This window comes from Eurypyga helias, unplaced genomic scaffold, assembly GCF_000690775.1.
Source record: "Eurypyga helias isolate BGI_N326 unplaced genomic scaffold, ASM69077v1 scaffold7125, whole genome shotgun sequence".
Classification (NCBI taxonomy): Eukaryota; Metazoa; Chordata; class Aves; order Eurypygiformes; family Eurypygidae; genus Eurypyga; species Eurypyga helias.
In genome coordinates, this window is record NW_010252102.1 from 74039 (window position 1) to 96354 (window position 22316).

The window sequence follows — 22316 nt, forward strand, 5'->3', positions numbered from 1 at the left end:
AAAAAAAAATTCAAAGTACTGAAATCTAGAGGACATGATTCACCAAAAGCCTACAGATTCTATGCTTCTACTTAAACACGAAACAGTAATACAGCAGTAAATTTTATGAGCGTGTAGTTTGCCTCTTCTATGGTAAGACTCATTGCAAAGATACCAGCTGATTTTGGCATGAGATGGATATGATGGCTGCTACATTTTCCAATGAGAAAGAACAATCAGTACATAATTTTTAACATTTAATGATCTCTAAGGAAAACAGGGTGGAGAAATCCAGCATGTTTACAAGAGCAAATAGTAAATAGTTGTGTCTTTCAAAACCAACTGTATAGATTTAGGTATTAAATATTTAAATGGATATGATCTCACTGAAACAGGACTGCTTAAGAATATCCCCTTCTTTGACTTTATTTGGCTTAGTCTCTAATATTTGTTATCATCACATATAAAACAGAGAAACACTTGCAGCCCTGTTAGAAGGCTTCTAAGAACTACCCCACACAACTGCAGGCCACAGACCCTACAGCTACATGCAGTTGGCTGGAATTGCACAATCAGTTCATTGCAATAAACACAAAACAAGTCATTTGCATGCACCTTTGCCTTGTCCTAGTCTGGTCCTGGGCTTCGTTGAAAACATGGTATCAAACCCTGTGATGCCCCAAAGTTCGTGTGTACAACCAAATACCTTCTATCAAAGAACATTTTAAAAGTAAGTGTTAACTACTTTTGCCTCTAATAAAAGTCACTGAGTGTCTGAACAGAACTTCTCTGCACCTGGGTGGTTGAGGTCAGCCACCTACATCAGGAGGGTAGCACGCTGGTAGTCAATGCCACACTCCTTGGATTGATTTGTTTGTGTACACAGAACCTCAGTCTTAAGCACTTCCCTAGGAAAATGACTACAAGTGAATAACTCTGCAAGATAAGAATTTGTAGCTTAATTTTCTGTCTTGCCTTTCTACGGTCATTTAGTCTCATTTTCTCAAGCCACACCATGTAACAACCAAACTCAAAATTATTGGATTTTTAACATTAATTAGAAATAAGGGAGTTTTTCCACTGTCTTCTCTCTCTATGGTTGACTTTCGATGCTGTCTGATAGGAGCTCTCTCATCACAGCTCTGAGAGGAAGCTCTAAGGCTCTTCCACATAAGCCTTAAAGACTTTATATTTTTTGTGTGTGATACTGATTTCATCCAGGGAATACCTGCCAGTAAGTACAGTACAGCAATCACAGGCAGTAACTCTTCTTCCTAAAGACTGACTACTCCATCAATCCAGAATGCCTGAGGCAGCTTAAAGCTCAAGTCTCTTTCAAACCCAGGAACTCCTAGTGTGACAGTTCAGTGTACTGCAGTAATGGCAGCAAGCCAGTAAACGTAGCTGCTGGATTTTTCAAGATTTTTGACTGCTGTGATTTACAAAGGATGTGTTTCTTCTGTTTTATCTACATACCATAATTATTCTTAATTATTCCCGATGTGTTGCCTATCATACTCTGGCCTTCCTGCTATTTATTTCAACCCTTTCTCGGAAGGCCCATAGGATGAGAGTGAATCATCCAGAATAATTAAGTAAATCAGTGGTGAAAGCCCCCTTCAGAGGAAACATTTTTTCTCAAAGCTGCTGCTTTCAGCTGAATTTAATTTACAGTCATCTTAAAAATAATGATACTATTAAGGAAGTGATTTCTGCAAAAGTAAAAACATTTGGAGCTTCAGACTAGAATAATAATGAAGGTGAAAAACCCCATTCCTCATGTGTAACAATCTTGTTAACCCTTTTATAGCCACATTCAATGAAGTATTTCAGTCTACGTCCTGATATTCAGCAGTGCTTATGTGAGATGCATAAAGAACTAGTGGCTTTATGCAAGGATTTCTGAGGTTGCGTATGTCCTATATGATCATCACCAACTAAGATAGGCTTAATTTTTCAACAGTGACCACTAAGTTGGGGCATCCGAGTTCCTCAGTTTCCATCTTAAGACAATCAAGGCCTAACTCTTAGAAATGGAGTTTCATTTGTCACACTGAAACACAAGTTCTGGATAACTCAAAACCAAGGTTTCTTCAGTTAGAGGCCACTTTTTTTCAAATACTGACCTTGTCACTTCTCTTTTATTCTCTGTGTATATATCTGGAAAATACAGCAGAAACTCTGCACAACCCAGACACTGTTTTGATTAAATTGTACTAATACTACTGGAACTTTCACCTTTTCTTCAGGAAATTATCCCAAACCCCATATTTCCACTAACTTTACAAACCCCTATCACCTCATTCCATTTCCATTCATCTCATGAAAAGTAAAACTTTCCATATAATAGAACTCAGCAACAAGAAAAACTTTATCTGGGTTTTCACGTGCTACAGATTAAAACTACATGCCATGGGCTCCAGGAAACAAAGTTCTTACCGCCTTCCAGTTATAACAGGCAGAAAATCTTCTGATTTAGCTTCAATGACTTTAAACATTACTTTCTGCAAATCAGAAATTCCCACAGCCATGTCTTCAAGCATCCCTGCTTCTTCACCTATATGGAAAGATTACAGAGGTTATTAACAGAGTAGACACATCAGTCACTGAACAGGTTATAGTAAAGCAATTTGGGGATTATACTTTCCAGTCTGTGCATCTAAAAATCACAGCCCTAAATCCACATTAATGAAACCTACATAAAAGCAGACTGATTTTTAGAACTGCTGACACTTCTCTGTGGCCTAAATGATGAGTATTAAGCACCTCTGAAAATCAGCCTGCTCTATATGTGCATAGAATAACCTCAGAAAAAGCCATTTTTGTCTATTATGAAAGTGTTTTTAAAGACTTTCCCGCTGATGGAGGACAAAGGTTTTGAGAATAACAACAATGAGTATCATGCAAAAGAGAGCCTGGGAGCAATCTCCAAGTGAGGAAATGCATTAAAGGAGCTACACAAATGCTAAATCCTGCTACTATGATCAAAATCTCTAATTTGGAGAATGATGCATGTAGTTCAAAGCATTTTGAAACATACGGCAGTTTCTCCCTCCAAATGTCCTTTTTACCTATCAAATGATGGTATCTGTAACAAGCTCAAAGAGTTTTCAAGCTATCTTCTTATCACCCATGCTGGTGTGGTCAGGGCAGAGGCTGACAGTCAGTAACTGTCTAAATCTGCTGTTTGGGTTAGCTTTATAGACCTGCTATTTTTGGTCAGGCCAAATGCCCATACAAATGCAGACAGTTTTTAATAAAATCAGAAGTTCCACTAGCTGTACTGAGGAAGGATTCTTCTGTACCTAAGACAGTTCAGCCCTCTGCATGAATAATTAACAACCAGTGTTCTCAAAGGAATTGAGACTAAAATAAATGAGTAATTTTTGATGCAGAATTGACACCGCCATATCAACGACTTCATTATATGGAAGCCTACTGTCTCTTAAGGATAATATTGTTGATTCAGTAGGCCAAATTACTGGAAGCAGAACAGAGATTAAAATAAGAAACTCCTGGGTAAGCTTCTGGTCTGAATGTGTGAGAAACATTGTTCTAGAGCAATACTTACTATACGTACTAAGGAGTCCTTCATATTGCACAAGCAAGCCAACAGTGTGAAGCTGTTGTAAAAATCCTTGGTCGTGTAAACCTGTGTGCAGTTTGATAATAAACCCACAGACCAATCCAGCGAGCTATAAAGACAATGACAAAATGTGAAATGAACAGATGTACAGTTAAAACAGTTAAAATGAGGCTTCCTACTATGTTTCACAACAGAAGTAATATTTAGATAGTTGAGAAAAGAGCACAGATATTTCTATTTAGTGACTACATACATAATTTCACGTTAATATATTATTGAGGCTTTTTTTTTGGTGTAAAAAGCAGTGAAATATTCCATTATTTTACATTAGATAAGCTTCATTTGTTCTGTGGGTTTGTGTGTTATTTACACCATCATAAGTGAGATCAGAATCTCCGTTGGCAGGCTATAAGCACATACGGCTCTGAATTATGATGGATTTGAAGGCAGTTAAGCATCTAATGCAACTCAATCTCCTTGGCAGTTGCACCCTAGACTCCTTAATTATGTTAGGAAAAACATAACTTAAGGTAAAAATTAGACAACTCATTTAGAGAAAAATCTGTCTGGAAAACACGATCTACAGAAGAAGATCAAAAAAACTTCAGTTACTTATCAAGAGAATAGACATGCTAGTAGTCTTTAAACGCATAAAATACTGCTACAAACAGAAAACAAATAACCTGTTCCCCATTTCCAAGGTGATCAGGAAGGAAATACCTAGCCTGAATAGCAGCAATGACTATTCAAGGCTAGACTTGGGAATTTCACCTAAGGGTGAGGATACTGGCATATAATCTAGGGAGACTAAAAATAGCTTTATGGATTCTCTTTGTGCAAAAGGGAGATGAGGTAACGTTTTCCAGTCCACTGCAGACCTACTTCTCTGACTCACTGACAAAGTTACTATGGATTTCCATTTACTATTTATTTCTCTCTCACATTATAAAATACTTAAGTGGATGCAATGGAAAATAGATGAAAAAGTTGTTTTAAAATAAAACCAACAAAATCCACAAACACTGGCATGATTAGAATGCTTAATTATAGCAACAGTAGGAGATGTGACACAAGACAACCTACTGCTTGACTAAAGACGATGTCTCTTCTTAGTGTCAGCATTAAACATTGTGGCAAACCACAGGCAAGTTCCTGGAGCAGAACAAACGCCATCGATTGCTTCGCCCTGGTCACCACCTCTCCCATGCAGTCCTTCAGCGTAATCACCAGGGGATAAAGTTGCTCGTACCAGTCACCTAGAACAAGACACATCATCTGTTCCAAAACAGAAAACTCGCAGTGAAAATCCTTTTCAGAAGGGAAAGAACGGCCCACACTTTAAAAAGGACCTTGCATCTCTATCCTAACCACGGTGGTACAGCAAATGACGCTGGAGAGTATGCTTATAGGTAGGACTACAGCTTACCACTGAGACTGGGGCTAAGTTCTTGGCCTGAATCCAATTGTATCATGAAACAATGAGTTTTTAACAGATCTAACTTCCCTGTAAAACCTGCATTAAAGCATCATAAACAGGGCATACAGGGAAACCTGTGAAAACTCATGTAGCAGAAGATGAATACAGTGGAGATGAAGATCTCCCATTCTTTCCAGCACTGACAACTGGCTATCTAAACAAAAGAAGGACCAGCAAAAAAACAGGGGGAAAGAGCCCATATTTAAGAAAAAGTGGGTGCTGGAAGGAAAAACAGAAGAACAAATAGGTGTCTTCAAGGATATTATCTGTTTAATGTACACAGGCTAGAAAAATACTAACCTTCAGGTCACGTTCCTCCTTCTTTTTAGCTTCTCCCTATATTGCTCTCTTTAAATATTTAGAGATATTGAACTCATTATTTTTTTAGCTACTTTGAGCAGAGAGATTCAGAACTATTTTGTAATATGTTTTGCTCTTTTAAAAGATATGATAGAATATCAGAAAAAACAAGCTAGTGAACTGGTTGAAAAATGGGACTCCTTAATACAATACAAATGAAACAAAGTGATAACTAGGAAGAGAGGAAAATCAGAACAGCTTACTCAGACTTGCCCAATTACCCAAGACATTGTTGAATTTTTCAGGATTTAATAATATCAGACCCGCACTGCAGTTGCATACGGTTTTGCCTACCCTTCTAAGTTCAGCAAATAATTAAAGCCGAACCAACCAAACAAAAAAAAGCAACAAATCGCCCTCCCTCAGAATCCAGATCTCAGTTTCACTATTATAATTTAAAATGAAAGAGAAATGAACACTCTAGAAGGATCTATATGTAAATAGGAAGTGTAACTGACAATACATTCCATCACTGACTCCTGTTTTCTGTACATTAGTGTAATTAAGAATCAATGATAATTAAAATCCGTTCCATTTAAATTGCAATTATTGGAAGATAACAGCAGGCTGTTTCAGGTAACATTCTGAGCCAGGCCAATGAAAGACTCACTAATACTGAAGAAGTTCTTCAGGCAGGAAGACATAGCTGCCTGTTGCAAAGTCAATTTGGCTACGCTCCAGAGAAATATGTAAATGAATAAAACGGTAGCCAAGAAGCCTGGAGAGAACTTTGAAAGCCAGGATTTGCAAATAACGTCTTTGTGGTCAGAGAATGTGTGTTTTAATACAGTCATACGCATTTAAGTACATACTGAAGAACTGTTCCCTGGAAAACAGCAGTTAGGAAGTTAGAGCCATCGTGAACAAAACAGAACATAAACCATTGCCAGTTTCATGCTCCAGCACAAGGAGGGGATTTTATACATGCTGTTGACTAAGAGTCTGGTGAACACCTTTTTAAGAGACTGCTGAAAAAATGGAGAGCTACCAAGATTTAGAGCTTAATTTCCTTAAGCCTATGGAAAATGCTGAGCAGCAACTTCATGAGGAGAAACTAACAAGTACTAAAGGGGATGTTTATTCTAGGGAATAAAAGCAAAAGAACAACCAAAGGCTGGAGGCTGCTGCGAGACACAGTCAAATTTAGAAATAAGGTAGACGACAAGATGTGACATGCTGGAAGTCAGACTAGAAAGACCAGGCAATCTAAACTCTCCTTTCAAGTCTTAAATGATAGTAATTTATTAAATTAATCAGTAAATAAATGCCAAGCAAAGCAACAGCATAAGATCAGAAGATGTAATGCATACTGAACCAGTGAACTGTTCACTGCTTCAGTTCTTATCACTGTATGTGATAAGAATAGAGTTCATTGTCTGCTTCTGACTTGAGCAAATAATGAAAAAGATCATACCTGGCCACTTCAAAGTAGACCTGAGGTACAGCTAACAGGCATCTGTTCCACTTTCATGGGAAAGCAGAGCTGGACACACAGCCAAGTATCTTGCAAGTGCACTGACAGCCAGGACGAGAGAAAAAGCTGAATTTCTAGAACCAGCCATGCTTCGTGAACCTGCTATTACAATTTTAGGTTACGTGGATAGGGCTAAAGAGCTTTACTGACACATTTTCTTCCTAGAAGAGGGGGTCACATGCTGGCCACAAGTCACATAACACTTAGATCTGTTTGTACTGAGCTGCCACTTAACCAGTCAATCTGCACTGTGTATTTCTGCTTCTCCAGGAACACAACTTTGTACTTGTCCTTACTGAACTGCATCCTGATATTTCGGTGCTCTGTTTCATCAAGTTCCATTCTAATCCTGCTCCCATGGTGCTTAAAGCCTCTCCCAGCTTTAAGCATCTGCAAATTTTATAAGCATCATCCATATTTCATAAGCCAAGTCAGTAATGAAAATATTGAATAATACTGGACCCAGAACAAATGTAAGTGGATTCTACTTCACGCAGACTTCCAGGTTGACAGTAAACAACTGATAACTACCTTCTGTTGGGAGTTTCCAAATTATTTTGCACATACCCTGTAGTAGCTTCAAGATCATTTTCTCACACGGATTTTTCGGGAGAGACTACATGTTTGGAACACTAAGTACTAACCTAAGTAATTTTTGTCAGTAACAGCTGCGTTAAGAAGGAATTTAAAGATTTTAAATTCTCAAGGCTATTTTTTTCATTAAAGGACATTAATGCTAAATATATTAAAAATAAATCCTACTGAGTATTTCATGTCCCAAAGAATACAGAGCTTTACGTATACGTGTTTTGCATTGCAGAAAACAATAAAAATTGTAAGTTTGTAGGCTTTGTTACCCTCATGACTGAAGAAAGATAATTATTTTATTACAGATTATAAATATAATTGTACTCACCACAGGAAAGAAGATAAAACTATATTCTCACGTGATTAAGTTATACATAATAATCACCTACTCCTTACTCACGCTGAAAATTCTTGTTCACAATTAGTAGGGATGTCCAGTCCCCAGAAGGTGGAGCTAGTTAGCAAATCTAAGAGAGGGATTGCATTGCTTTTTTGAAAACAGAGTATGAACGGACTAGTATATTCTCCTGTTTATCCTTTTATTTTAAAGCCAGTTTAGAGTGTTAAGATCAAAACAGAAGGTGTATGACAGACTGAAGTCTCAGAAAAGACAGGTCTAGAAAAAAATCTATATAGCTGCTCGATCTTTAGTCTGTTAAAATGGTCCCATGTCACTTGGTATGCAGGATAACCTGTTGCAAATAGTCCAGCAAGAATGTAAATCAGGGTCATTCATTAGCAATGCACAAAACTCCAAATATCCACCAGAAGCACTTAATTATAGCAAATACTGCAGCTTTACGTTGCTCCTTGAAATAGAGAAGCACTGTGAAACTGCGGTTTATGAAACAAACAACCAAAAAAAAAGCATTGTATTTTGATACTTACAAGTAAATTCAGTAGAATTTGGAAAATAACATTGTGTGCAAGGGATAAATATGGAATATTAATAAAATTCATAGAGATGTTATTTGTAAAAGGAGCTTTAAAATCCTGGTCTAAATTCAGGTTTAGATTATCCTGATCTAACTTGGCACAACATTATTGACAAGTGAGGATACTGCTTGGTTACGAGCTACTGCTTATGCACCTCAGAGTTTGGATAGAAATGCAAGATGCCCTTCAACTCCTCCCTCATGAGAAAACTGGCAGTCAGCTCAGAATGAGTTGCTTCTGTGAATAAGTTGAAGAGGGCCAACCGCAGCTCCAGACCTCTACTCCTACAGACTGATGATAGCTCTGTAGAATCACTTAGGGAAGGGAATAGTACAAATTACTGCTTTTGTGTTTAACACATCCAACGACTTACACATGTTGACACTTCAGATGTCAAATTTCTTTTAAGTTAGAATTGCAAGATTTGCATCCTCAACACAGCGGAAAATCTTTTGAAAAAGTCTGAAGAATTAACTGAATGAGTAAACATCTAAAAAAAGACATTAGGAACAAAAAGAGAAGCAACAAGGAGACTACAGGATGACTGTCAGGTCTCTAAAATGACAAGGGCAACCTGTCCTGCCTGAAGTATTTAGCATCCAAACAAAAGACTCAAAGCCTACTGATGAAGCAAGGAAACTCAGTTCAAAAATTTGCTAGTCAGCCATAGGGAAGGAAACTAAAACAAGGCATAAAAGTCAAATACATTAAAATGGGAAATGGAGGGATGAAATTAAAAGTATTATCACTACTATGCAGTTAACGTAAGATTAAAACAAAGAGTATGGTCAGCAAAGCACTGAGTAAATACCCCACTTCCACCACTAACAAAGTGTTGTGGAAGTTCAGTTAATTGCAGGATTTGCTCTTTGCTTGCTGGAAAATGCCTTACAGTCCCATGTTCTCTTAATCAACATGCCTGCACAGGCAAATGACCTGCTTAGCACCCATCTAGTCATTTCTACGTGCTAATATTCAAATTGCAATATGTCAAACTGCATGTCACATTTGATAACATTTGGCAGAAAAGCAAGCTCCTGCTCTTTTCAAAGTCAGGCTCATTGAAGTGCTTATTAAAATGTGCTGGTAATCAAACAGGAAAAGCCCTAAGGCTTTGGAATAGCACTCCTATCTCTTTTTGCCCTGACAAGAGAAAAAAGTCAATTCTGGCACTGCTGTCTGCACCACCTAAAAATCAGTGGAAATCTTTGACGGCTTCAAGTCACCTTAAAATTTAAACAGTATAAAGTTCAAAACTAAATGTGGAATTAAAAGCAAAAGAAAGCGTAACACTGTATTCTTAAAAGTACAGAAGCATATGGTAATGAATGTAACAGCAGCTACCCAGAATTTAACTTTTCACTAGCTAATCCTTATTCCCTTACTACCTGAACATATAAATAATCCATGATAGGATTGAAATAGTAGAGTTCAAACATGTAATTGTTTGGCATCAATGTCTTGATGCCACAAACTGAGAATCAGACAAACTGTCCTAAGGAAAAGGCAAGCAAAACAAACCAACCAACACAAACCAGTAGTAAACCCCCAAAACCAGCTAGTGCAAACAGCATTAAATAATATCTCATAGAGTGTGAATTTACTCACCTATGATAGGAATATTCTTCTGATTTTTTTTAAGGGAGGTTTAAAAGCTGATTTAGTAGAGTTCACATACTCAACTTAGCACCAGAAAAAGGTCAGCTTCCTGCTTCTTCATCTTGCCATTTACCTCTTGGAGCTCAGTTTAACTCCAGTATGAGGGCTCAGCTCTTTAAGAAAGCATGAGGTTTTATGCTCGTAATTCTACAGCATTTCTCACAGGAACACCAAAAGCCTGCATAAGTCTTCCTGGTATTTCATATTTCTGCAGTTAATATAATAGCAGTCTACTCTGCATGGTTTGGATGTCCAGAAGAACAATTTTTAATTCTTGGGGACTTCTTATTCCATTGTAATAATCTATTATCTTCTATAATATCACATAAATGAATAGTGAAAATGAAAACCATCTAATCATACATATACAAGTGTCTCAGCAGCTTTAGTCACAATGAAAAAAGAAAAAGAAGGCAAAATGTAGGAGTAAGGGATAAACCTTGCTCTAGAACTGTTGTGCCAACTACATATTCTGATATCTTGTTTAAAAAATAGTTTGTTGATGCAGTTAAATGGTCTTCCTTTCCCTTGCACATTTTTGAGCTTCTGTCAATAGCCAAACTACTTAAAAGTACTGCTGAAGGGATTGTCTTATATGCTGGGATACATATAGCCCAGTTAAGGACCCTATCAAAAAGAGAAGGATGACACAGAAGTTGGGGGGGGTGGGGTGGGGGTGGAAAGGAGCAGAAATAGAATTGATGCAAAGACAAGCTTAAGGGAACAGGAAAGAAAAATGTGAGGAAAAGGAAGGGAAGAGAAAGTTTTTCAGAAGTGTTTTTTATTTCCCCAAAATAAATGTCTGCTACTCAAGTGAACACCAAGGGAACAAACAGACCAAGGGATAATTTTTCATCTTCCTGACTAAATGATATCTCATAATAAAAGCTCTTCCTCTGAAGATGCAAACAAAACCAGTACACAGTTTTATTTCACATTTCTACCAGCATTGCAGTGGGAGGGATGCAGTGTCTATCCCTAAGGCACTAAAATAGAGGTTTAATCTAGAGTCCCCACTCAGGTAGGAGATTATTCAAGAAAATTTAACCCACAAATGCCTGTAGCAATGTGGCTATGAACAGATGTTTTCCTTCATTCCACTGAGGAAATACCAGACCATTACCCCAGTGCTCTACCTGTGCCGAAGTATATCAGTGGCCAATTCACCTGCCCGCAGCACACCCTGTGATTCCATAATTCACTTCAGGCAAAGTCCAGGTGCAATCACACTGCCAATTTAAATTGTTTGAGATAAGGTGGTGGATTTTGTATGTAAGCAAATTAGGGAGTACTCACACAGAGCCAACAGAGGAATGGCTGAGTGATAGTTCTGGTGGTGTGGTAGAAGGAGCAGACGGAAACAACAGCTGCTTTTAGTAGCGACGCTAAACATGGAGATCTGTCAGGGGCTGTGCAAGCAAACTACTGTGTTTCACTGGCACATCTAATGCTGCAGGACAGGCTTTCACATTCTGACTCCCGTGGCAAATGAAAAGGCAAAAATAAATAGAATTTAATGTTGTCAAGTAGTTCTCCAAGGCAAACCAGCCTGGAGTTAAAAGAATAAAAAACCCTCTCTCCTTTAAAAATCCATCTACTCTTCCTGATTTATCCTGCAGAGAAATCATAATCCTGCAACCGATGAAACCACAGCATGTTACCTTGGTAACTGATAACTCAAATTCAGTCTTAAGAATACACTCAAAGGTCAGACTGCATGAAAACTTAGGCTAAGTATAATGTGTATAATTCACATGGAAAGGTAAGCACATGAAAAAAGTGAAAACACTGCTTCTGATTACAAAGATTCCATGCAATCAATATAAGCATGTTGGGGGAAAAAATGAATAAGATCATACAATGTCAACACTGAGACTGCATATATAAACTTATTGTCGTAACATTTTCTACCATCTAAAATGAACATGTGTACATTCTTTGACATATTTTTCATTGCTATATGCTAGCAAAAAAATTTTTATTGAAACAGTCAGGTTCAATATTATAAGCAAACATTTTATCCCATACTTTCAGACATACTTTTCAATGTTTTGGTCAAAACTCTGGGTATCCTCCCTTTTTTCCCCAGATTCACAGAGTGGTAGGGGTTGGGAGGGCCCTCTAGAGATCATCTAGTCCAACCCCCCTGCCAGAGCAGGAACAAGTCCAGGCGGCTTTTGAAAGTCTCCAGGGAGGGAGACTCCACCCCCCCTCTGGGCAGCCTGTTCCAGGGCTCTGTCACCTCACAGGAAAGAAGTGTTTGAGGCTGAACCTTTTATTTTCCAGTTTATGGACACTGTCCCTAGTCCTGTCACTGGACACCACTGAGAAGAGCCTGGCCCCATCCTCCTGACACCCACCCTTTAGGTATTGATAAGCACTGATAAGATCTCCCACTCAGCCTCCTCCAAGCTAAACAGACCCAGCTCCCTCAGCCTTTCCTCAGATGGAAGGTGCTCCAGGCCCTTAATCATCTCAGTGGTCCTATGCTGGACCCTCTCCAGTAGCTCCTTGTCCTTCTTGACCTGCGGAGCCCAGAACTCCAGGTGAGGCCTCACCAGCACAGAGTAGCAGGGGAGGATAACTTCCCTCAATTTGCTGGCCATGCTCTCATTAATGCATCCCAGGATGCCACTGGCCTTCTTGGCCATGAGGACACACTCTTGGCTCATGGTCATCCTGTGTTTTCTTTAAAATACAGCACAACTTTTCTTAGGATCAAGTCCAGCAGTGAAGCAATTTCAGACTCCAAGATCTATCTGCTCCCATACATTCGCAGTGTTAATGAAATACATTCATTATGTTCAAATTATGGTATAATATATAATAACAGGATACAGCAAGCCTTTTACATATGTAACGTTTGTGAACTGTATGTAGCATAAAATTCTGTAATTTTAGAAATTTTTCTATGGGTGTAAACACAGTATGATTTTATAACTAGGAAAAAGTTATGAACCCACACAACTAGGCTTCAAATATAAAACGGAACAGAATTAAGACAGAATTCATAATCTTAGACTTTCAACCTCTATGTAGGTGCTTCACGGCGCATCCTCAGGGCTTTCAGAGGAAGATGCAGCGAAACACAAATAAAACCAGACTCTCAAAGGGAAGTCAAGCATGAAAAATTCTGGCCCCAAAACCAATGGTTTGGAAAACCATTAGGCAGCCAACTTTGGCACACACCTGGACGGTTCTTCAGAAAGCCCCATCTTTTAAGTTAGTCCTATAAAAGAAAGCAATTTTAAGACATCTCTATTTCTGCATGACCTTGAAATTCCTGTAAGCTGTCAAAGGCACTACACAATGCCCTCATGAAAACATCATTAGGAAACGTCTTCCCCAAAAAGTAGGACATGAAAACGAAGTGATCTGTCCCACAAATCTCCTGCAGTTTCCACATGATAGGGTGGTTGAATAACTCTCAGCACAACTCAACAGAAGCACTTGACTCCAGTCTCACAGAACGGCATTTGGACTTATTTAAGAGACACAGGGAAGGCCATGAAATGAGGGAAAAAGAGAAGAATTTATTCCAGTGGCATAACATCTTGATACTTTTTGTGTCCTTGGCCTGTCAGCTCCAGAAGATAACTCCTCAGCTGAAACACATCTATAATTTTCTAACCATTACAATTACCGTTACTGCTTTGCAAGCGGTACCTTCCACTCTGTTTGACGACTGCTTATTACAGTACTTAAATGGAAGTAACTTTTAAGTTTTTTTGACTCTGTGAGCTAAAAGCTCTAAAAAATATTTCATTTGCCTGTGTAGGGTGCGAGCCTGAATCACAGCTAAGAGCACACTTTTTGATAACTACAGTGAAAGACTCAAGTGGATTAGTTATATATATTCCACGGCTTATACACAATAACAGAGGACATGTTTGGGAAGTGGAAGAGAGTGAAGGAAGAGTATGTAAACATTCATGTTGCTAAGGGAAACATATAAAGGAAAATACAAGATAAAATACACAAAAAGGCCAAAATTATACAAAGCTCCAAAAAATAAAGTGGTTGTAGGGTTTGTTTGTTTATTTAACTGAAGAATGGCACAAGGGTTGGTTCTGATCTCCTCATATTTGGACTACCACCATCCTCACTAAGGAGCTGCTTCATCTGTTGCAATACGCACATTAGAAAGTCTCATCAGACTTATGAAGCAGATCGAATTATGCTTAGAGATGGCACTATGGAATGTAGCCATCGGAGAAGATTAGAAGATATGGTGACAAGGACCTGCTGTGGACAGAGTTTTCTTCACATGATCTGATGGAATCACTCTACTTAGCCTCCAATATTGATAACTGTATTCAGGGAAAAAATAATTTTAGCAAATCCTAAACCAAGCATCAGTATATCACTTCAGAAAAGTGGAAGGGTTTACAGGAGAATGACACTGAAACAGGATGTTCACTTTCCTTAAAAGTTTCCTATGTGGTAAGACACAGGTTTTTTTTTTTTTTCCCCCAAAATAATATATTCTAGTCTAATCTAAAATAAATTAAAATACATCAGCCTTCAAAGGAAGACATTGTGATTTCAAAAGTTTTCATTGTAGCACAAAAAATTGATCACGGCAAGCTGTTTCAGCACACAATGGAGCTGTAATTTGATAAATAGCCTTCCATCATTCAAGGCTACAACTGTGCAAAACCTTGCTGTCAGCACTCTCATCAAAGATACTATTGACTCGTCTCAATATAATTTTTCTGTGACTTTTCCCACTTTTATTTATTCTAGTCAATGATCAAGGGAAAAAAAAAGGTTGCTTACCACCTGTATGCAACACCTTGCAATCTGCTGCTGAAGTATCACTTTCACCCTCTTTAATGCTGCTGATGTTGTCTTTTTCAAGTAGTCTGTCCACCATGGCGATAACACAGTTTAAACTTTTTCCCACATTGGCCCACACCCTGTCCTGAAGAAAGCATAATTATCACTGCACATTATTGCATAAGAAAACAAAGAGACAATACTAACTTCTTATTAACACCTTACAGTGGAGACAAAGACATGCAAATTATCAGAAATTTTACTAGAAATATTAGGTGTCAGCATATTACCATTTTTCTCATTCTGCAGCCTACTACCAACTTAAGCCTTTTTTTCCACAAAGTTTTTTCTTGTGGTATGACTGAATTGAAACTGCGTTTTTTAGATAGTGGAAAAACGTATTCAAACTCCACAAGAAAATGCATGCAAAGTTTCAGGTCCAATCACAAAGAACTGAGCAGTTTGCCAAACCACATCTCATGTGCAACTGCCCTTTTTGCCATAGTACATGACAACCCTTTTTGATAAATTAACATACCCTCTATTTTATCACATCGTTTACTCTGTTAAAGCAAGTGTAAAATTAAAGGACTACCATTAGAAACCTGCTGTCATGACATGTTCATTAGATAAGACAATTACACCTCTCACACAAACTGCAACCTTCACACCTGAGTTTATAATAAATATGAGGATTACTGAGGTAATAGAGTGATCAAAGACAACTTGATTCTGTACAAGCAGAGAACAAAAGAGATAATGTGGAGTGAAAGAGTGAGATGTTATGGAACAGAGATACTGGAAGGGTCTTTCAGGTGCTGGATGCAGCAGAAATCTAAACTCTTGCAACGACTTTTGTGGGGCTGAATAAGAAAAAGGAAAAAACCAAGCCATACAAGAAACGAGGCTGTAAGCAAGGCTAGCAATCGGATTAAAACCAAAACATAACAAACACCAATATACACGTTTTAATGCTGAATCATTCTGAAACTAAAGCAGAGCAACCAGAGTTTGCTTGAGGGTAAAAAATAGGAAGATAATATCACTGCTTTTCATTCTACTTTATGATATAATAGCCAGAAGCATTATGTATACATCAGGCGTAAAATGAAGTTGCAAAAGACAATAAGCATAAAGGTTGAATAAAGCTGAAAATGCAGAAAAATGCCATAGTTCCATATAAATAGTGGTAGTTCTAACAACTATATGTGAATCTGAGGACACACCCCATGACAAGCAGGCACCCTGCCCTGAGGGACATGGCGGGGGTCTGCAGACAGAAGCACGTACTTGCTGAAACTGTACAGCAACACATATCCTCTCCTTCAGCTCCCCAAACCTGATTCCTGGAATGATCTTTTAGGGCTGCCTTAAGGACCAATAAGCATCTAGTGTTCCAGGTGGATGTAGAAACTATGGTTTGATCCTCTCCCTAGATAGACCCATGCCTTAACCATACTATGAGAAAGGTATCATTGATTTACAAGAGGCAAGAAGCTGGTCACTCTTGCAGAACTGTGCTTAATCCAATTTTTTTTCTTTTTTTTTTTTTTTTTAAGTACTGCATGTACAGTGTAACGTGTGGAAATATCTGCACCTGTACACATGAAACAAACCATTAGACACGTGCCTATCTGATATTCACATGCATATATACAATTTAAAGCCAAAGACAGAGGACAGGTATAGATACCTCCAAAAATTTCATCTGTATGTACCTCAAAGCATTCCTGAAAAATATTTAGAATACAGGTGAATGGATTCATTTCCACTACCCACAAGTATCATTTTCAGGAGAAGGATTCTACGAAGAGCAATGAAACACTGCAGATAGTAAAAACTCTGGACCCAAACAGCTGCAAGTTTTACCAGAGAATAGAAAGGAAGTTGAAGCTTTCCAGTCACTGAAGTTGCTGAGGTATATGAACTCAAGATGCTCAGCCGTGGCTGCAGCAAAGTAATTTCCCTTTCCTCTCTCAGCTGGGGCAGGTTAATCCCAACACGAAGAGTGTTAAGCTCCTAATGAGGATCCGGAGTTATTGCACAAGCAACACAAATATGAGCCCTTGTTTCATTTTGGAAAGAACTCTTTCCTCTTTTCAAACCAACTGTTAACATAGCGTTGAGATAATGTCTATACAATATTCACATAAACATTCCCTGAGGGTTTAGAAGGAAAATCATAAACATCTGTTGACAGAAAGCTCATTCTTATTCTGGCTTTTTTTACATATGGGCAAGAGAAAGGGAGCAAGGGCATTTTTTCAATTTGCCTAAGAACTACCTCACAAGGCATCATTTCGAAGCATGTGCCAGGTTAAAGGAAAAAATATACTCCCCAGCCTCTTAAGTAAGCATTCTTATAAACCCTCTATGTGAAGTGAGGGATAAGAGGAAAGTCTTATTTCTTGATACACTATAGTAGTAAGACCCTAGATTCCAAAGTAGGATGCTTCTCCCTTGATGCTAGTTTTCCAACTAGTCACTGTGGAGCTAATTGGATGGTAAGTTTACTACTGTAGTGTGAAAGAACAAGAGAAACAAGGTCTCTGTCTCCCTCTCATTACTGTTTCTTTAAGCTCAAAAGTCAAGCCAATGGCAGGGAAGATGGAAATCTGTAACAGCGCTTTACCCCACTGGGACAAGGCAGCGGCACGTTGACATCTTCAACTTCTTCCAAATTTCAGAAGCCATTTGGGACATTAAGGATTCTCAGCACACCCTAGTTAGGTGTTACTAGTTAGAAATGTTCCTAGTGGCACTTCTCTTGCTGCCTTTGCTGTGGTACTGGCAGGCATACATGCATACTCAAAATGATCTCCGTGAAAAAAAAAGCTAGGCCTTGGCATCAAAGCAAGCTGGGCACATTTCTTAGGACTTTTAAAAATGAACCTATAAAATAATTCCCTTTTGTTCACCCAATTCAAAAAATATAATTAATTTCTATCTGCTCTGAAAGTATTATTAAAAGGCAATTCAACCCCCTCATTTCATAGAGCTGGAGTACAAACCGTTTTCCTGTTATTGCAGCCGACTGGATGCACTCCTAAGCACTGCTGGCCAGTAAAGTCCCAAAGGCGGTCTTTTTGGGTTTTTTAAAGGATTCTCAGGCTTTCTAAATTCATTACATTCATTATACTGTGGGTTGACAGCCATATATTACTTGGTATTACCAGGCTGGATTAACGGGCCAAAGCCAACTGTATGAGGTTCAAAGCAGCCAAGTGCTGGGTCCTGCACTTACTTGGGTCATAACAAGCCCATGCTACAATGCTACAGGCTTGGGGATGGCTGGCTGGAAAGCTGCCCAGTGGAAAAGGACCTGAGAGTGTTGGTCAACAGACAGCTGAGAATAAGCCAGCAGTATGCCCAGGTGGCCAAGAAGGGTTGAAAAAAAGGGTTGTCAGGCACTGGAACAGGCTGCCTAGGCAGGTGGTTGAGTCACCATCCCTGAAGGTATTTAAAAGATGTATGGACTTAGGAATGTGGTTTTGTGGTAGACTTGGCAGTGTTAGGTTAATGGCTGAACTTGATTTTAAAGGTCTTTTCCAACCTAAAAGATTTTATGATTCTATGATTAAGATCCTTTTGTGGTATGCTGATAAAGTAATTAACTAATGCGCATGATTAACACCGTTGGTGTTGATGTGACAGTGCTCTGGAATGGCATATATTGCACACAGGTCGGTATTTCAGACCCGTGTCTAAGTACTGTGTCAGTATTTGTACGTAACTTATCGGAAATGTCATTTTATCTGTTTTTTGTAGCTCAACCACATTAAGTAGTCAGTCAGAAATGTAGAACAGAAACTGCTCCAACTGGTAATTTGCCCACTTTTTCTTGTATTATACATGACAACATGCTTTGTTCCCTCCTGCAGGGAGGTTCTAGGAGAGCAGAAGCAGCTGGCAACAGAAGAGAATATCTTACCCAGAGGCAACCGAAAACTCTCAAGTTAAATATTTTTCCTTCAACAGTCATGCTTTACTACCACCTACATGTAGTGAACCAATGTAAATAGCTCAATCCATACTGCTGTCAGCTACTCTAGGTTGAATATTTGTACTTGGTATTAAAGAACAGAGGTGCAACACAGTATTGCTATTGAGAGAAGGCTTTTTGGAAAACAGTGGTCACTCAGTGAAAGGACACGGCACACAGTTAAGAAATTAGGTGTTATTCCTTAAAGTTAAATTTGAATGCCAGGAAAGGGGGTTAGATCTCACCTAGCTTTCAAAAACTGTTTGAATTCACTTCTGTGATGGTCACAAGGCAATGCAGTTACTGGGAGTGGATGGAACAGGGTCAGCTTAAAGAACAGTTGGACATTACTGATGGTGATTTCTGGCACACTAAAACTGAAATTCCAATTGTAAAATGCAACTCTAGTGCTTGGTAACAGTGGTGTGGGGGGGAAACAACAAAGACGAATACAGTACTGTGCATACAAAGCAATGTATCTCCAAGTTTGTTTCCTGTATAATTGACTTTCAGAGTAGATTAAGCATTTTTTTCCAAATGTTATGTGCATTTTTTTTCTTTCTCTTTTCATCGTGCTAATGACAATTTGATCAGCAACTTGAATTATTCATTACCTCCATTGACAGAAATAACTGAAAAATAACAGAAGCCTAATCTTTCAAATTGAGATAAGATTTATACTGTCTTAAGTTTGACAGTGACTCTGATTCAGTTTAACTTAGACAATATTTAAAGATACACTTAAATTTTAACCAAGCAGGTAATCTTACTAATTCAGGGTAAAAAATAGATACACTTTAAACTAATGTGCTTATATGTTTTAATAGTTCATGACCATGAACCTGGCAGAAATAATTAAAAAAACCCTAATAATAATAATTGAATAATAATGAAATACAATAAAGCAAGCTTCTCTGCAGACACAGAAGTACTTAATGAAAATACTTGCACAAAAATGCTATTTTTCCAATGTAAAATGTCTCCCTTCTATCAAATCTATTGTGATATTTATTTTTCTGAATGCTTCACCAGCTGGAAACAAACATTTTGTCTTTCATTTCAAGGAAAGAAGAATTATTCTAGCTCCTCAGTTGAGAAAATATGGAAAAGTGAATGCAAGGCTCTAAAACCAGAAGAGAAATAAAAGAATGAGTTATTGTTTAAATCTCATGACTAGTTAATGCATGGGGTTGGAGACAATTGTCTTTTCACTAGAAGAAATACATTCTTTTTCCCTTATTTGTGGTATAGATAAAAATTACAGTTCAGGTGTAAGTACTGTAGCTCACACAAGTTATTAATTATTTACAATAGAGATTAATATGCTGGCATCCTTTACATTTATGAGAATACAGTGATGAACTGAAAGCATGAGCCTGAACTGAATAAAAATAGCTTGAGTTCAGGGTCTAACAAAGAAGCAGATCTATTACGAACACAGCCACCAAAATAATTAATTTACAAAATCTCAGCCATATAAATAATACACATCTTTGAAAGATATGCTACGAATGTTAAAATCTAAAAGCCATGTTTAATTCTTTCATACAATCTCAGACATCCTCTAAGGACAGAATCTAAGGGAAAACAGCCCGGTTTTGCTGAGGGTTAATTCATGTGTATTTAAACTATTTATATTCCATGTTGGGGGGGGAGTGAATAATAATTTTCCCTCATAATAGCATATGCTGTTCCAGTCCCCTTAAATTTGTTTAACTAGGAAAAAGAACTCAAGTAAGAGCAAAGACAGACTATTTTCCTATCTGGGCAAGAAGATATTCACCATCCTCACTGTTAAAATGCACAACCACGCAGTCACACGGAAGGACACCGTATTTGGGAACATTTTTTCAAGTTAGTTTCAAAACAGACAATGCATCTGAAAAATATTATTTCATGGGTTTGCACTCCCTTCCCCTCACCAATGAGATGTGACAAGGACACTTAGGGCTTGTATTGTTTATGCTGATTTGTAGGGTTTAGGACTGAATGCCAACCAAGAGTTTCTGACTACTTACCCACTCCTCATCATCATACTCAGAATGATGCGGTATAGAGTCCTGTCTTTTAATCTGAGAAGGATGATCCTGATGCTGTAAATCATCCCCCTCTTCTGCACTGTTTCTAGGCACAGCTGGTTTCTTGAGGACACAGCCAGGCCGGGCTGTGTATAGTGCTAGAAGGGCACTTCTGACCAGCTGATCCTTAAATGCATGTACAAACAACTCTGTCTGGGGGAAAAAAAAAAAAAAAAAAAAGAACAAATGAAAAGGTTAGACCACAGAATGCAAAACATAGCTATTATAACATTGAATTACCCTTAGGCAGAGGGAATATTTGTTTCAGGCCAGTCTGAGAGGCAGAAGACAAAGCAGATCAACAAACTATGAGGAAAAACTCAAGGGTTTTTAGGACATCATATTCTATAATCACATTGTTTTAAGGACTAACAGAAAATTACAGTATCTGTCATAGAGATCATCTTTTCACACGATCCTTTTTTGAGTTCCACATTTTGCTTGCAGAGACGAGCCTCTGCAAGAACCAGTTCCAAGAGTAACTAACCACTGCTCAATAACTTCCGAGTAAGTATCAGAAAAAAACGTAGTTAATAAATTTAAGGATCTCCTTAAATAAAAACACACCATTGCACTGCTGAGATTGCAGTATCTGCAAAAGCAGTGTTTCCAGAGAAAAATTTTGGTACGTGTAGGTATCAACCCAGATTATCAGGGCAGGTGATGACATATGATTTCTAGCTTTATTTTATTTATTTTTGAAGAAAGAAAACCCTGAAGTAGTTTTTTTCCCCAGGTTCTCTCAAGATGTTATTCAATCACTGTACCATTTTTCTACATCCTTCTTGTTGACTGTGACAGCTGGAAGTTTACCATATTTTTAAAAACCTCCAACCTCCCTGCATTATTTGTCTTCAAGAAAAGGACAATGTTTTCTGCATATGGGCTTTCTCATCTCTAGACTGTTGCCACGTAACAGCACTTGCCATTGACACCAGTCTGCCACACAAGCCCATCTCCTACAGTGACACACAACATGTGGCCCTGCCTCCACTACTCCCCTAAGGTAGGAGGCTGACACAACTTACTCCACGGGAGAGGATGAGGTGCAAGGACCTGATCCCTTTCACTACAGGGTGCTGACCACTAGCAAAGCCGCAGTGACAGACAGCTGGGAGTGTCACATGTTTGGTTATTTCAACAACACTCAACAGGGTCCATCTGTCAGAGTGGGGAGAGCGTGCACCCTGCCGCTCTCCACATCCCACCCAGGCTGCCAGAGCTCCTTCCGCCAGACAGAGGCCATGGTTCACAGGTGATGATGAAAGTGTGTTTTGCATTTCTTTCACAGCACAATTACCTGAATTTATTTATCCCAGGTCAGTGGGATTTAGCTGCCTTCTGATTCATTCAGAACACAGTGCACTGTCATGTGCAGATCACACAATCTTAATTAAACAGGCACGCAGAAAAGTATG

The 22316-nt window shown here is 38.4% G+C and overlaps 1 protein-coding gene across 1 annotated transcript in view; it reads right to left on the reverse strand.

Annotated features, from left to right (window-relative positions):
• The window catches only part of INPP4B (inositol polyphosphate-4-phosphatase, type II, 105kDa), a gene marked incomplete at its 5' end in the record, with an annotated part of 108844 nt that overhangs the window by 41872 nt on the left and 44656 nt on the right, over positions 1 to 22316 (reverse strand). The window contains 5 exons of the mRNA XM_010152234.1: positions 2419 to 2536; positions 3551 to 3674; positions 4649 to 4821; positions 14839 to 14983; positions 20839 to 21051. Of these exons, the coding sequence (XP_010150536.1) occupies positions 2419 to 2536; positions 3551 to 3674; positions 4649 to 4821; positions 14839 to 14983; positions 20839 to 21051 (773 nt within the window). The remainder of the gene's footprint in view (positions 1 to 2418; positions 2537 to 3550; positions 3675 to 4648; positions 4822 to 14838; positions 14984 to 20838; positions 21052 to 22316) is intronic.